Below are 16,945 nucleotides of genomic sequence, written 5' to 3'. Positions count from 1 at the left end.
TACATGGAGCATAGGGAACCACTGATTTGATAATAAGAATCATATGTGTTTTATGGCGATAGACATTATGAAAATAGCAAAAAATCTTATGCATGTGTAGTGTAGTTGATAAATCAATGACAAGATAGCAGCTGCACCAAGACTAATTTTTGCCCTTTCCATTTATTTATCACTCATATGCAGGTGCATCTTTTCCCTGGCACTTCTAAATGTGTGACTGATCACCGGCTGTCGGTGTTAATCCAAGTCAAGTAGCATATTATGCCTTTTCCCAATGACAGAAAAAATAATAATAAACAGACTCATTTCAGAATGTTGCACTAAGCTTTTTAGCATTAATGCCACGCAAATTAAAAAAAAAAGAGAAATTTATGGCAATGCTAACAATCCTCCTGCCTTCACTAATCCTGTGCATGGAAAGTTGGCTGGATGGATAAAGGAAGATAAGATTGCTAACACATAAAGCCTTATTTTCAACCCTGGAGACTGTTTAATCCCTGTAAAACCATGCTCATTACCTCAGTGAAAAAAGGGGAGATTTGCTTAATTAAGTTGTTAAGAAACCAGCAAACCCTGCAGCTGTCTGAGACCACATTTCGGAGAAAGACTGTGATCAACTGACAGTGTGTGTGGGTGTAGGCTTTGAGTGCGCTTCGGAGTGTGTGCTTGTCAGAAAGATAACACTAAAATAACCTAATCTTTCAACTTCTGTGGGATTAGGATTTGTGTGTTGTTGCTAATTGCTGAAATAAGTGTGAAAGGGCAAAGTGATGGCATAGGTACAGGACAATATCAAACATGTTTTCTTAAATGGCAAATAAAAAGTAGAAAGAGTAAAAAAACAACAACATTGTGTTGTGACTTTCTTTGTAGATCAAATAACTGCTGGAGATACAAACCCACTTTGTGCCTTAGGCACAACTTAAATTTTTATATTAGATAGTACTGGAGTCTGTTTTTTTTTTCCCTTGGTTATACAATAAGCTACTGACTTATTATATCCCTGTGAAGTAGAAGCTAAACAAGCAACCATTCCCCCAAAATTTCTCTCTGGTTTGGTTAAACAAAGAAATAAAAGATATTACATTGTCCTTACAGGAGCTAGGTTGGTTTTGTTGGTATAATAGGTTATCTATACATGGGTTTTTTTTAAGTGGTCATCAACTTATTTTGTTGTGAAATCCGGGCAGAAGTAGTTAATTTCCGGTCGCCATCTTTGTTTTAAAGGTGAAAGTGTACAGTCGGTCCAGAAGACAACACAAGCTGCTGAGCTGGTCTGTATTCTTTAATATTGTGGTTAGAAAAATAAATATAATCTTAATATTAGAACATTCTCTATATCCTATAAACAAACAGAAGGAGCCCTGGCTAAAATGATGAACTTGTTTAAAAGAGTACGAAGGGGGAGGAGTTAAAACCTCATCTGTTGCATGAGCTGAGATTAGCCGCGGGCTAGCCAATGCACCAAATTTTTAATAGGGTATTAATGTCTTGAGAAATGTTCAACTGAAATAAAAGTGTAATACATTTAATAAAAATTAATCATTTGTTAAATAGGTTGAACAGGATGTGCAGCAGCATATCAACCTGTTGATGTGCCTTAGAAAACAAGCATACAGGTAGGAAGTTAGGCTAATTATAATGGCAGGAGTTTAAAAATGCATGAATTATCATTAGTAACTTCACATGGTTAAAAATGTTTGGCACTTGATGTACCTTTGATTAAATATCAAACCGTATCTTTAGAAATAGTGAAGAGGTTTGTGCTCCAGGCACCGACACATAGTTTTATGAGTGGCTGTTTCATTTGGGCTGCTCATTACTTTTTAATCACTTGATTAGGGGTATGCTGTAATTGCCCGGTAATTTTAGAAAATGAGCTTCTCAGCTGACAGCATGTTGGGATTTCACCAAGAGGGATCCTAAAGTTTTAAAGTTTGTCACTGACTTCACCTAAATCACTCCTTAGTTCTCATTCTGTACTATTCTGGAATTGTCAAATCAAGTATCAGCTGTGTCTGCTTGTTGGTGTTTATTAGTGAGTCTAAGTTTGATGAGATGGCGGTTGTCTAGTATACATTTTTCTTTATTGTTGTGTGTGCATGTTTTAAGAAACTTGAAGTGCTTGGGAGCTGGCATACAGACACGAGGACCAGAATAAGGACTAAAAGAATAAGAGTATTAGTGTACTGTCAGATTCAGCAGGTGTAATGCATCCAGTATCAGTTGCTCTGTGTGTTATGTTGATGTCCCAGCTAATCTTTTCAATAACATGGTAAATGTAACATGTTTGTGCAAGATGGCCTACTGTGTAATTCAGCCTGCCAACCTGTCAGAATCCTGATAACCTCTGATTAACATGTTAGGTAAAATTGTAACAATATTTTCCATTTATTTCTTCTTGTAGTTTTAACATATTTTTATTTGAATTTGATTTAGTGATGTAAAAGCTTCCCTGGTGCAAAAGACTGCTTTTGTATTTATTAAAGTCTAAGTTTCTAACCTAAGGAGTAATCAGTTTATTGTGGATTTAAGTTAAAGACAAATATTAGCTCATGTATTAGCGGTTCCAATTGAATAAAATGTGTCAAACTGATATATTTTCCTCTCCAGCTGTCCAATTTCTTATTCAGTTGGAGGTGAAATTCGTATATATTTTTAGGGATCATTCTGACAACCTGTTTCCAGTCAGTCCAAATACACACACAGGCGTTCTCGTTCCTCTTTTACCACCTTTAACACCCTCGTGTTATTCTCTCCTCACCACTTTGCTGCTCCTGTCTCCTTATGTTGCCTCACAAAACTCGCTGTTTTCTCGCTCTCGCTTCATTCTGAGAAAGATCAGACTCCTTATGAATTACAAGCTCGTGATTTAAATGTTGCATTCCACACGGCAAACACACTCTGTGTGCTTGTTATTCCCTTTACATCTGTGTCTCCCTCTTCCTCATGTGACGTTGCACGTCTAAATTACTTTCCTCTGTGTGCCATTGCTGTGCAGCCTGTGTGACCACGCTTGCTCGTTTGCTCTTTTTTTAGTTTTCCAATTTTATTTTTGTCCTTATCCCTCCCCTCAACCTACATCTCCCAGCCTTTACTCCTCCGTCTCTACTTCTGCTTCACTTCCCATGACATACCCCCCCCCCCCCCCCCCCCCCATCCCTGGCCAAGCAGCCACCACTGTTTTCCCGTTTACTATCTTCCTCCCTGACAGCCTCCTGTTTTGCATCCATCCATCACTCAGTTTGAGGTTGGTGCCATATGAAAATATGAAGGGCTCAGATACAAATGCGAGCTAAGGTGGCAGTGTTTGTAGGAGGAGGAGGAAAGCTATTCAATAAGAGACTTTGCTTTTGAGAGAGCAAGGGAGGAGAGTGTTGTCTTCCCTCCTCTCTCCCTCCTCCTCCCTCACGCTCTCTCTCCACTCTCTCTCTCTGTACAAGCGTGTATTGGTGTGTGCGCCTTCCGTCTCTCCCGGCTCCGCTGTTGTTCGCCGCCACCACAGATGAGCTGGGAAGAGGAGGGAAAGCGGATGTATCTGGCCACAGGAAAGCAGGAGTTTGGATCGGCATACGAGACTAAGCAGCGGCTCTGATCATCTCTCTCTCTCTTATGCTTTTCTCTGTGTCCCTCTCTCTCTTTCACACGCACACAAACACACACGTGCGCTGTCAGACTCACGCTCGCGCCGGCTGGATGTCTTCTCGCTAGGCTGAACGAGAGAGGTGCTTAGGCTTGTCATTAGTTGAGGGCACGGAAACCATGAGAAGCCTTGTGTGCGTGTGCGCTTATATGTGTGTGGCAGCTCGCATGCACACTCATGCATAAGAGAGTTACCGCGTGAGTGAGAGAGTGTGTATGTGTGTGCTTTTGAATGGAGATGAGTCGGGACATTAAATACACAGAGGCAGCTTTCTCTGGCTTTCGGCTTAAGTGACTTTCACCTCTTGCTCCGGGTGTCACAGAGGACTTACTTCTGGTGTTTTTTGTCTGAAATCTAGCAGTCACAGAGGGCAGCTGAGGAAGAAAGAGAGCAGGGCAGTTTGGGATTTGTCTAGAGTGTGTGTTGAGTGGATGTTTGTATGTGTGTGTTGAGTATAGTAGGAGCCACAGGCAGTCTGGCAGCCACACTAACTCTGAGCTCAAGGGAGTGATTGAGAATGGAGGTGGAGAGGAGAGGGATGCCCTGAGGGAGCATCTTTCTCCTCTGCTTCTTACTCTTCATAGTAGTTATGTGGGTTGTGGAGATCTTTGTCTTCCTGTATCTACTTCCTCTCCTTTTTCAGTTGTTTTATCTTTTTTATCTGTCGTATTTGCATGCTTGCTGTCAGCACTTGTTGCAGATCTCTGTTCCAGTTTTCTAAATTTTTTTTTCCATTTTTGTCTTTTAGCCTATTTCCCTGCATCGTATCAGTGCAGTTGATATGATTTTAGACTATGAATCTAAGCCTTTCACTGAAGTTCCATCTCTGTTTGTGCAGGTGTGAGTTTACGGGTGCTCCCTGGCTGAGGAAGTGGAGAGCTGATGATGGATCTGAAGGAGAACTGTGGCAGTCAGGGGAGCCAGGAAAGCTCCAGCCTACATCCCACCTCCTGGCAGGCCTTCGTCCACACCAGCACGCTGCATGGACTTCGCTTTATTTTCCCTTATGGTCAGCCCAGTGCACGCCGCTTGCTTTGGGCTGTGGCTCTGCTGGCCTGCCTGGGATTGTTAGCCCTGGAAAGTACAGAGCGTTTGGCCTATTTCCTCTCCTACCCTCACGTGACCAGTGTGGATGCTGTGGTGTCAAGCAGCCTGGTTTTCCCTGCTGTGACCATCTGTAACCTCAATGTGTATCGCTTCAGCCGTCTCACACGCAACGACCTGTACCACGCCGGAGAGCTGCTAGCCCTGCTCGATGTGCACCTGGCTATCCCCCAGCCACACCTGGCGGAGCCTGATGTGCTTGCGTTCCTACAGGAAAAGGCAAACTTCACGGCCTACAGGCCCAAAGCGTTCAGCATGAAGGAGTTCATTGAGAGGGTTGGCCATGACCTGGAAGAGATGATGCTCTACTGCAGATACCAAGGTGAAGACTGCAGTCCCAACGACTTCAAAACCGTGAGTATACTCTCTATGTGTTGTATTCTAAATGTCAGCTCTTTTGGGCTGAGCTGGGATCGGACCCTCTCTGCAGTCTCTTAGCCATCAGGTGGCTCTGTTTCTGTGGTGTTCAGGTTACGCGTAGAAGGTTTCCAGTGAAGAAAAAAACGTAAAATAACTTGGCGGCTGATGATTGTGCTTTCTCTCCAATGGTGCAAGACTGAGAGCATGCTGGCTGTTTCTTTTTTGAGTTACTATGTTTGGCTGCACAGGTTGGAGTTTAAGCTTTGTTGAAAATCTATTCTTTTCTGTTGCTTTATTGTTGTCCTCATCCTTCACACAATAGCATCACCTCGCTGGAAAATACAAAATATACTTCAGTGACAAGTCTAAAGTATTTTAGTCACTGAAGCAGAGGAACAGATTTGTCTTGGGCCATAGCGAATAATAAATTCCCTCATATCCGATTGGCACTTTCTTTACTTCTGCACTCAAGTATTTTTGTTCTCTGAAATCCAGTAACACCAAGTACCAAATAAATCACACCACTAAAATCACTCTGTTGGCTTATCTCAGAGTGGAAAGTCACGGCTAAAACATACTGTTATTTTAATCTTTTCAGGTGTAGGACCCCTTTGTCTGTACTGTGTTTCTAATGTGCTTGTACAACTTGAGGGCATTGATCAGAGCAAAGTGGAGGTGTGTTGGGGAAATGTGTATGTCTGGTTGCACGAATAAAAAGGAAATTGGCTTTTTGGCCTCTGTGTTTGTGATATTTTACTTTTTGGCAGTCAGAGTGAGCAAGTTGTGCAGTAAATTTGGTTTTAACACATAAAGACAGCATTCGCAACGCCCATCTGTTGCATACTTGGATTTTGCAATTAGATCTATTACTGATTCTGTTAACAGTGCAGTGGATGCAGTCTGTGAATGTTACTAAAGAGAACAGTGCAGTGTTTTTTTTCTTTCTGTAGACATAGAGGATATAAATGGCTCTTTCTTCTTTGAGAATTCTTCAACACAATTGTTAAAGACTTTATAGCTATGAAAATCATGGATTTTGTTGCTTGTCCCAAGACAGTGAGTTGTATCCCAGAGTTATTTCAAGGTTTAACTAAGTCTTGCATATGCAATATTTTTACAGACCAATTTAAATGCATCCTGTGCAGTATTGGAGATTTGTATGTTTTATTTATTCTGCTGCTTATCTGTTGGCTGACTCTTGAGTTATACAATTCATCATACTGAACACAGAATCTGCATTAGTTTTAATGGTGTTGCATTATCATTACCTGGTAAGCTAAAGATTTTTCAACATCAATCTGCTCGTCATTATTATGTGACTGCAGCAATGTAACTATGACAATAATGGAAGTTTAATGGGATTTTGATTGTATTTTTGAACATGAATCCAGGTTTAAATCAACTTAATAATATCAGTCACTGATCACATTCTCTTGATTGGCTTCATTCACTCAAACAGGCGCATTGAAACCATCTTGTAGTTGTGCTGCTGCTGGGGGAATTCCCATGATGCACTGAGTATTTCTTCTCCAGTCCCCTCTTTTTCATTTCCTATGCACAAGTTATGCTCTCCTTTTCTCTTTCTCCCCTCCCTTAGCCTGGTTCTTTGCCTGTTAAACAAGGGTGCATTTTTTTCCACTGTTGCCAGGTACTACTTACAGGGCCTGATTGTTGGGGTATCTTCTCTAATATTGTAGGGTCTCTACCTTCCAATATAAAGAGTCCTGAGGCAGCTGATAGTGCTAAATAAATAAAATTGAATAAAAATATTCAGCTGTTAATGTTCAAATTTACAAGATTTGTGTTTTCATAAACATTTGTTGGTGCTGTCATTGAAACAATCTCTTTAATGGCCTAGTTTTCTTCAAAGGACACATTGGTCTGATGTACTGCTTCTACTTTAATAGTATCACAAACTTTAGTGTAGCCTCATGTTGGACTACTCCTCAACTACTACTTTTAATTGAGGAAGTTGGCTGTTTGGCTGAGTAAAGACACTGGTGTTGAGAGAAAGCATGAACTTTTTCACCTTTCAGGTTAAATGTAAAGACTGTGAACCGTATTAAAATAGAACTGCTATTTGGAAAATTACTAAAAATGATGCCAACTTGATGTTATGAACTTCAAAAATTCACCAATAGATTATAATCTTGCATAAAAGAAATGGAAAGTATTTTAAGTGGTTTGAAAAAATCCACAGTGCTGATTAAAGAAAGCTTTGCCGTGTGTGTGTGTGTGTGTGTGTGTGTGTGTGTGTGTGTGTGTGTGTGTGTGTGTGTGTGTGTGTGTGTGTGTGTGTGTGTGTGTGTGTGTGTGTGTGTGTGTGTGTAAAATCAAATCTATGAAGTAAATAAGCTTAAGCATGCAAAACTGATTTGAGTATACTCTGTGAATCTTTTTGAATTGTATCTACTGGTCCATCTTTTCATCGTAGAGCAGTAATAAAATGATGCATGGGGTCATTTAGGAAGTTGCCCAACAGCTTGAATTTCTATATAAAGATGCTGCTGATATAGCTCTGTATTAATGAGATGTTTTGTTTTTTGTGCCTGCCCCAAACCTGATCAGTGATGCGTGTACAATGCATGCAACAGCTTGTTGAAGCTGCTACTGGGATTTGGTCTTCTTTGAAGAGCTCTTAATTTTGTGAAGTGGACTCACAGAACACATCAACAGCATTATCGAACCTCTGATGTGTGTAATCCGAGCTGTTAAAGCTCCTCGCTCTGTGACACTTATTTTAGGATTGATATCATCGTGCTTTATTCTGAGAGATGCTCGATGCAGACGTTAATTGGAAAAACAACAATGGTAGATCACACTTTGGGAGTAGTGATTTTCTGTTCATACCTTCATATGGATACTTCCCTGGAAGCTCTGATCCATATTGCACTAAGCTGCAGCAAAGCTGCTGGTGAGCAATTCTCTGCTTATATCTGCCAGGAGAACATTTGATTTTCATAATTTCATTGTGTTGAATCTTCAGGGAGTTAATTCAGAGCTGGCTTGGCTGTGTTTGTTCCTTTCCATGCAGCTCAGTGAGTCAGTGTAACTTCCCTTTAGTAACCGTCTTGCATATTGTGTGACGCGTCTTTGACCTAAAGCCGGGTTCAAAGATAATCGTGTTGACAGAGCGGCTACTAGAAGGCACTGTCATCCTCTTTGCCCTCTGCCTGTTGCTGCTTCTGAGCTCCTCCTGAATTCTCCCCACTGCTCTCTGTCGACTTGCACTGTCTCTCCTTTTCTCTGTCACTGCAGCGACACACCTTCATATCTCCGGTGCCTTCTGAGTAAAAAAGAAAAAACAGTAGGACCCCCAAAATAGAAAAACGCATGCATGAATGGACTCAAACACATGGATCCAGACAAACTCATACACAAACGCACCAAAATATACATATACATGAATGAGTATACACACACTGAGGGACAGCATTACCATGACACTCCAGGGACCCGAGTCAGCGCTTGAGTGACACTGTGATGAATGACCGTGGGGAGGATTGTGGGGACACGAGAGTCAGTGTGATGTGACTGATGGAACTGGAACACAGTGCTGCACAAAAGGGAAACAGCAACAGTGTGCACATTTCCACTTATATGCATGTATTATGTGTTGCCTTCGTTTTTGGGGGGTTTTTTTTATAGCATTTTTAAAATGCGCAGACTGCTCGTCCTGTTAATTTCTGTTTATACATGAGTGCCTGTGCAACCTACTTGATGTGATTCTTTCTAAATAAGCACTTTGGTGTGCTCGTTTTTCAAGGATGGCAGAAAAACAGGGCGCATTTCAAGCCAAATTCAGCATCCTCGCTTCCAAACAGCCAGTGAACAAAACAAAAGCCTGCCTTTTTTTCTCCCCCCCACCCACCCACTTGATTCTTTCAACGCAGCATCTGCAAGGATGCTGAGTGGTCGTAGTGCTTCTCCATCCTAAGTATCAAGTTGTGACTGTGAATCTGTGAGAAAGTTGTGGTGCTGAGTGTGGAAAAGAAATTCAGAGCCTACCTGTCTAATACAGGGAATAATTTTATGTTTTTTTCAACTTCTATCACTTGCATTGTCCCAAAAAGATATGATTATATAACCCTTTCAAAAAATGGAAACTAACAGTAAGTTATTGATGTTCTGTATGGGAAAAATATTGCAGCGCATCAATGTAGGTATGTCAATACCTATCAATGTCTCAGATAGTCTAGAAATGGTGACATAAGTAGTTTGTGCCTGAGGGATCTTTTTATTAATGAAAATGGATAATAGGTGTGATTTTGTTTGTGCTGCTTTTAATTCCATTATTTTATGCAGTGTAACGACTTTAAGTGCTTGCTGACTCTAGCTTGTAAATAGCACTTAATATAATTTTTTGGCTTAGCTTTGCAGTGATGATTCGATACCTGTCTGTCAAGTATTTTAGAAATGTGGTTAATTTATTTCTAGACATCTAATATTTTTACTCAGAGCCAAGTACTATATATTGGGTTAGCATTAATAAGTATAATAACACTATTTTAATGGTTGTCCTGCTTTGCCTGAAACAAAGACCACCTTTTCCAATTGTAACCCTAACCCTAATAGACACCCCCTCACTCCCTAAGGCTTGTCATTCTGGAAGAATCCTGTTAATATCATACCTACACTTTATAATGAAACTTTAACCTTCGGGGAAATGGAGCAGATGCCAAATGTCTTTAATTTAATGAGCATGACTATCATTTAGGGACTCTTCTATTAACCAAATTGATCATGCAGTGAAAATTGTAAGAAACTGTGGGCCTAATAACTTCAACTCAGTCTTTTCCTGGCATAAATTGTACCCCATTGCCCATCCTTAAAATTTTGCTGGTGTAGGTGTAAGCCTATCATGTGTTATGTGTTTAATCAATTTCCCTGTGCCTGTGTTTGTTTTGCTGGGTGTGATTATAGCCATGATTAAATGCTGATTGATCACACTGACAAGACACATCAGTGTCTGCCAGAGTGAATCAGCTCATTGGGCCTCTCCTGCATTCCCTGCGTGCTTCAGTAATATATATAAATACCCCTGTAGTAGGACTATCCTGGGATGACCCTATCACACTCTCAGGCTTAATGTGAAACCTGATAGCAGCCAGACCCAGAGGTCTGTATCAAACAGATACTAATTAGCTACTCATCCATTCCTCTGACCGGAACCTTGTTGGAGCAGCATTGTCAATGTAATGGTGCTGGCTGTTTACAACAACAGCAGTTAGTCATTACATGCAACCTGTGGCCTTAGCACTTCACAGGCTAATTATTGCATGGCTAGATTTGCCTCGCTTTCACCAGTAGAGCAGGAGTAGCTTACTGTCAGTCACCAATGTGTTGGGGGATTATGTGCTTTCTAATCTGTCCTCCCCCTTCTCCTCCTCCTCTGGCCACTCCATCTCACTAACAGCATTTTATCACTTTTGCATTCATTTCTCAACATTTGAAAGCCCAGTGCGTCACATTAGGTTTTAGTGGATGTACTGTATTAATCACTAATGTGGTATTACCGTGGCATTTTACATTCCCTGCGGGCATGATATCTCAGTCTCTTTAAAGGGCATGGAAAGCACTACAGCCACCCACAAGCCTGCCTTTCTAAAACACCCTGGAGAGGCAGGCAACCTGTGCTGTTTAACCAACTTGGAAGAAAAGTTGGAGTGTAGCCACAGACAGACAGCTTAGTGTGTGGATAGTGCTTATGTAGTAGATAGTGCAGCTGTCTGCAGTGGTGTATTATAGTAGGTTGAAGATGGAGTGTGTGTAAAAGGAGTAATTTTCCCCGAAGGGGTTTTCTACTAAAAATAATTGCCTTGGTAATTAATGTAATGATTAATTTATTTGTGTCAAAACAAAGTTTTTCTTTTTTTCCCCGACTAAAATAATGCAGGAGATGTTGGGTGTGACCGTGAAAGTGAAGTGCTTCGTTTCTACAGCTTTAATCACGAGGAGCATACTCGTGTGTCCTTTTTTGTCACATAGAATTATTAAAAAGGATGGCGCTTCAGCTTTGTTCTGAGCTAAGTCTACCAAGAAGTATAAAGGAAGTCTTCTTGGGTAAATTGTTAATTTAACAGAGTGAATACATCAGTGAACATTGTGGCCTTTATCACATTAAGACATAGAGTACACTGCCCCAAAGCAGCTTGTTTTTTATATAGCAATGATAAAGGATACTAGATTTAATGAACAATTGTTTATCTTTTTGTATGTGATTTTGGCTTAGTGTGATGAGAGGCATGTTACAACCTAAATTACAACCTATAACTGTGTTATCAGGCTACCTTAACCCTATTACACATAAAAAAACACTTTAACTTATGATATGGGCATCAGAAGCATTGCTTTCCATAGTAGTCACAGGGAGCCGTGCTGGAACTTTTCTTCAAAGAAATTAAAGTGGAGTTTAAATCAGAAATCATCGAACTGAAAAAACCTAGTGGCCTAAATTTGAAATGTATTTTTTTAATGGTTTATTATTCCTTGTTTTTGCTTGGTTTCTGAAAATCACTGAAACCCACTGAAAGTCTTCTTTTCAAATAAGCTGCTCTCATTGATGACAGACTACTTAATTCTGTTAGTGTGACTCTATTGACACAAGGTATCAGTAGCAGCATTATAGTGCAATGGTGGTAGTCTATCTAGTGAGTTAGGTGGAGTGATGCTTATTTGACACACTTGTTTACTTCTGGGAAGCACATCACTAGCTACTAGCATTTTCTCCAAGGATAACTGTCATTGGCTGGTTTTGCTTGACAGTACTTTTTTTTTGCCTCAAGTGAAACAAGTTTGTGATTTTCTCGTTTATTGGCAAGTGTAGTCTTCCATATTTTGCAAGGTGTTTTCATGGAGCCTGTTGAAGTAGCTCTGTTTTTAAGTACTAAACTGCCTCCGCATGCCTGAGATTGCCTCATTCACCACTCATGTGTGGTGTTGGTATATCATAGATATTGCGATATGACACATAATTTATACCACTGGACAGTATACGGCCTGATGTGCCTTGCTAATGGGAAGTGGAGTGTTTATGGAAATGTGTTCATTAAGACTGGTGAGCTCTTTGTCCATAGCATGAACAAAATACTGCCCATACTGTTTGCCCCAAAGCGGAATTCAGTTATAGGATGTTGACATAATATAGCCTTTCGGATAATAGGTTTTGCCTACATTTAATAATTATTTTCATTTGTCAGTAAGCTGGAAATTTTATATTTTTTCTTAAATAACTGATCTACTGTTTGGTCCATAAAAAAACAGAGGATAAGGTATGGCCATGGCTTATCTTACTTTATCAACATTAAGATGAAAAAACAGAATAGAAGTAGAAAACATTTGACATTTTGCTAAAAAAAAGAAAAGAAAAACAAATGGCCATGGAAGGCTGATTATATTTCAGTCAATCAAATAATTGATTCATAAGATAAAAAATAGCAGCTCTAATTGGTCTAAGCTTCCTTCACTAAAACTGTAGGCAGTCCCATTCAGAAAAACTACCTCCATCCTGTCAACTAGCTCAGGACATCACTAATGGCCAGACTACATTTTATTCTTGTGAATAAGTTAACCGCCCAGCGTTTCCCTGCATGAAACAGAAAATGAGAGGTTTATAGCAGAGGCATGGAGCTGTGGCAGGGCGGTCCATGAAGTCATGGTTGTAGATGTTGGCTGGCGCTCACACTAGCAAAGAAAGAAGAGAAAGCTGAAAGAGGGGAGAGTGGTATGTCCCATTACCTAAGCAACCTATCTGGAGACCTACTTCATCTTGGCCACGGGAGGAGGACGGGATGATGTGTGTGATTTAATGTACTGCAGGCTATGTTTATATTTTCATGTGTATGGGTTTGTGTTGTCATATGCAATCAGTCCTCATGTGTGTTTGTATTTGTGTGTGTAAGAGCTTCTTGATGAATTAGCCATCAGTTGCTTCCAGCAGATTTTGACTGTTTGTGAAATCAAAGGTCAAGTGGCTAGTTAACTTGAATTCCTTTAGTCTGTTTGGCAGCCACAGAGTGAAAATTATATATTTTCTGAATCAGTACTTAACCTCCCAGAAATACCGTCTTGCATGCTTTATTGATCAGCTTGAGAATTCGTATTATTGTTTACATGTATTGCAGATAGTATAACCAGCCGGGAGCAGCACCCTGGGACATAAAGGCATAAAGCTGTGTGAAAGCCTGAGATTGCAATCATATTTATATGCTTCCTGAAGTTTCAGTGCAATTTTAGTTTTCAGATGTGTTGAAATCCATGAATTTCAGTGGCCACAACAAATGACTCTAAAATAAGCCTACGTGACTGTTTCAGAAACCAAAGGTTAGAAAATGTTGACTTTTCTGTCTCAGCCTGCTGTGCAGTCACCTTAAATTCTCAGTTTTACACATTTAATTTTTAAAATCACTGATGTTTGCATCAGTGAAAGAATAAAATAAACATTGGTCACAAAACATGGTCATATTCATGCAAATGAATTAAATCATTTTCTGTGGTGACCTGTGTTCTTGAGTAAGACTGTTTTCACTTGTGTACCTAACCTAACATTAACGCATCACACTTCACGACTCCTGAAGTGTGATGCGTTAATTAGTCTAGCTAATATAATATTACTGGCTATGAGTTGTTTGCTGATTTTATTTGTTTTGTCCGTCTTTGAAAACGATGTGATCACTAAGGTATTGGGAAATCCCCCATGCTCTTATTTTGAAAGTTCAGTCACACCTGAACCGTTAGCACCAGCACTTCTATGGTCATCATAGCACTCCTATGTTGTGAGACTCATCCTGCAGTTTGATAAACTAACGCCACCATCTTAGGCTGCAGTGTGTTGCTACCCCCCGATATTTTCTTAATATCTGTGAGCTAGGGGGTCACTAAAACCAGCACATGAAGCTGGGTGAGAACTGGTTGAGGTGCGGCGACGCTGTGAGCTTAGGCTGCAGAAAAGAACCAAGAGTATTATCGTAGACTAAAGTTCAAGATGGTGGAGTTCAGGTCTGTTCAAGTGAAAAGAAACTTACTAGCTGTACAGAGACAGCTGACATTAATCCATTATTTATTATCAAAAACTGTTTAAGAAAATCTAGGTGAAATCCTCCTGGAGTTACAGCTTTTAGTCATCAATTTCTATTATTATTTTGTATGTATAATGTATTTTTTGTTTGTTTTCCTCTTAGATGTTGAGATAGTCCGTAGACCAGTTCTGACTCCTGAGCTGTATTTTGCCAATAGGTGGACATATATGTGAAAATCCCTTGATAAAACAGCTTTGCATCCCTAAAGCTGTTTTGGAAAGCAATCATTTAATATATTACTTTGAAGTTTAATCTGTACTTAAGTATGATCAGGTTGTTACATCATCTACAGAGTTAGAAGCTCCTGAATATATTTTTGTTGGTCTCTCAGTTGGCACCTGAAATTTCAGTGCTTTTCAGGGGTAGATCAAAGTAAAAAATGTTCATGTTTCAGTGTTTAACTGGTAATGTTTTTTTTACACTTCACATACCGTGTGCAAAACGTATTGCCAAGCCTTCAAGGGTAATGCACAGAACTGAAATTGAATGCTACAGTCAGGGTATCTGCTGCTACTGGAAAACCTACTTTGGTTTCAGTACTCTGATAAAGGAATGCATTGACTGCAATCAAATATTCATGAATTAGTGCTATTAGATCGAATTGGCCATTGGACATTGAACTGCTATAGCTCACTCTGTTAACATTTTTGGTCCTTAGTTATTTCTTTTGAGGTTGGATGTGATTCATTGTTCAGTTGGTACGTCACTTCAGAGTTCAGAAAGTTTGTTGGTGCAGCAAAGAAAACAAATGTATAAATGCAAATTTTTGTCACATGTTGTCAAAAGATTAAGTTTCTAACTGTCAAATTTTTACTTAAGGTACTTAAATGGTGCATACCAATAATACACAGGACTGACTGGCTGTCTCTACATCAGTTCGCAAGGTGGCATTTTGAGTGGTGTGCCTAAAGTGATCTCACTGCTGTAAAGAATTAACTTTACAAAGAGACAATTTACAATCTTGTCAAAATTATGCTGATCGTTCTATTGTTAGAAAAAGCTATAAAGTATTTGAATTTTAAATAGGAGCTACACCGAGGGATTAAAACACTAAACTGAACATGGGACATGTAATTGATCCATCATCCATCACCAGTTCTCTGCATGGTCTGTACTGTTTAATTTCCTGCTATGGGGATTTGAGCACGCTTGACAGTCAGCTTTTTTGTTGTGTAAATTTTTGATAAAGATGACTACATCAACAATGCCTCTGCAGGCGAGCAGAGCACAGACTGCTGGGTACTTTTTATCAACACAGTAGCCAAACACGTGATTTCATGATATCTGAAGTAATTACCTTTCATATGTTAGCCTTCTTTGCCTTTCTGTAATCTTTCACAGTGTCTAAGCTGAGCATTAGATTTCCAGAACTGACCAGCTGATGGTAAAAAAAATCACAGGTTCTCCTTAAACAGGGTGGCTGACTCTTTCAGAGTCCCTTTTGTCCACCTGTCTCTTTTAATCTCCGTAAGCTACACTGGAGCTCTTTTGATCTCGATGGTCATACGCATGTGAGAGCTGGATGTTCAGGGCCCTGTTTCTGCCAGGATACAGAGACTTTGACGGAAAGCAACCATTGGTTAAACTGATACCTTGATTTATTGAGTCATGATGGCCATTATCATCTTTCTAAGGACTATGTAACAACTACTTGCATATACATCTGCAGTTAATTGTGGTTTAAATATACAAGGTTAGAAAGCATTCTTAATGTATTTTTTTTTTCAGTCAATTCATAACAACTGCATGTTGTGCAGAAAATATATAAATTACTTGCTTGTGCTTTACAGTACAAAGTTTAGAGAGGGAGACGAGGCCTAAGTAAATAAGAGGAATGGTACGAAGTAGGGCTGGGCTATATCATACCGTTCACAGTAATACCGGTGTAATTTTGGGCAACGATAGGAAAATGAAATATCGCGATAGAATATGGGTAAAACGCGCATGCGCAGTGCCTATGTTTACATACGCACATGGCGGCGACGCAGAATGAGAAGAGCGAAAGTGGATCGTTGAATGAAACGGATGAACTAGAATTGGTTTGTAAAAATGCTGCAACTTCAGTGGTGTGGAACTGGTTTAGCTTTCGTCTGTCAGATACAAAACAAAGCACTATTTTTGGTAGAGCATGCTAGCGGGCTGTCGTTATTACCGTGTTGTTTGGAAAATACGGCACACTTAAAATCAATCCTTTGATTTTTCTGAAAATCGACAGAGCCCCTTATAATCCCGTGTGCCTTTTGTATGAATTCTGGTTGTGTTTACTGACCTCGAAACAATTTTATGTCGTACACGGCGCTCGAAAATCTGTCAAGTGTTTTAGTACGACTTTGCTAAGCTACGAACCCGCACCGCTTGATTGATTGTCGGAGCATTACGGCTGTCGTAGGCAGGCGCCTCGCGGAGTGATACGTACTGTGCTTCAACATAATATTACCGTATTGTGTGTGTATAACCTCTTTTTAAGTTTTGTGGATATTATACATCGTTATGCTGAGGATGCTGAGGATATGTCGGCCAATTTCCACTGGAAATGACTTTTGGTTAAACTGTTAGCAAGGAATTTGCACTGTTACATTTTTATATAACTTTAATGCACATAAAAAAAACAGCTGCTTGTTTAAGTGAAAATACATTGATGGGGTTTTTTGCACTAATAAAGTTGTGGAGTTGTAAAGCATTTTGTCTGGTGTCAATTATATAGTCAGTTATATCGTTATCGCAAAATTTCAAATGTATATCGTGATAAATATTTTTGGTC

General features: G+C 39.8%; 1 protein-coding gene across 2 annotated transcripts in view; it reads left to right on the top strand.

The window, feature by feature from the left end:
* The first annotated feature begins 1,145 nt into the window (after positions 1–1,145).
* Positions 1,146–16,945, top strand: part of asic2 (acid-sensing (proton-gated) ion channel 2) — a 404,006-nt gene continuing 388,206 nt past the window's right edge. Inside the window, exons 1-2 of one of the 2 annotated variants that reach the window (XM_076883386.1) lie at positions 1,146–1,274; positions 4,482–5,101. In XM_076883386.1, the coding sequence (XP_076739501.1) occupies positions 4,526–5,101 (576 nt within the window). In that variant the 5' untranslated portion in view covers positions 1,146–1,274; positions 4,482–4,525. Of the gene's footprint in view, positions 1,275–3,498; positions 3,726–4,481; positions 5,102–16,945 lie in introns of those variants that run through there. The other variant, XM_004552397.4, reaches the window with a different exon arrangement.

The sequence above is a fragment of the Maylandia zebra genome, linkage group LG4 (assembly GCF_041146795.1).
Source record: "Maylandia zebra isolate NMK-2024a linkage group LG4, Mzebra_GT3a, whole genome shotgun sequence".
In the NCBI taxonomy this organism is placed as follows: domain Eukaryota; kingdom Metazoa; phylum Chordata; class Actinopteri; order Cichliformes; family Cichlidae; genus Maylandia; species Maylandia zebra.
This window is presented reverse-complemented; position numbering and strand designations above follow the sequence as displayed.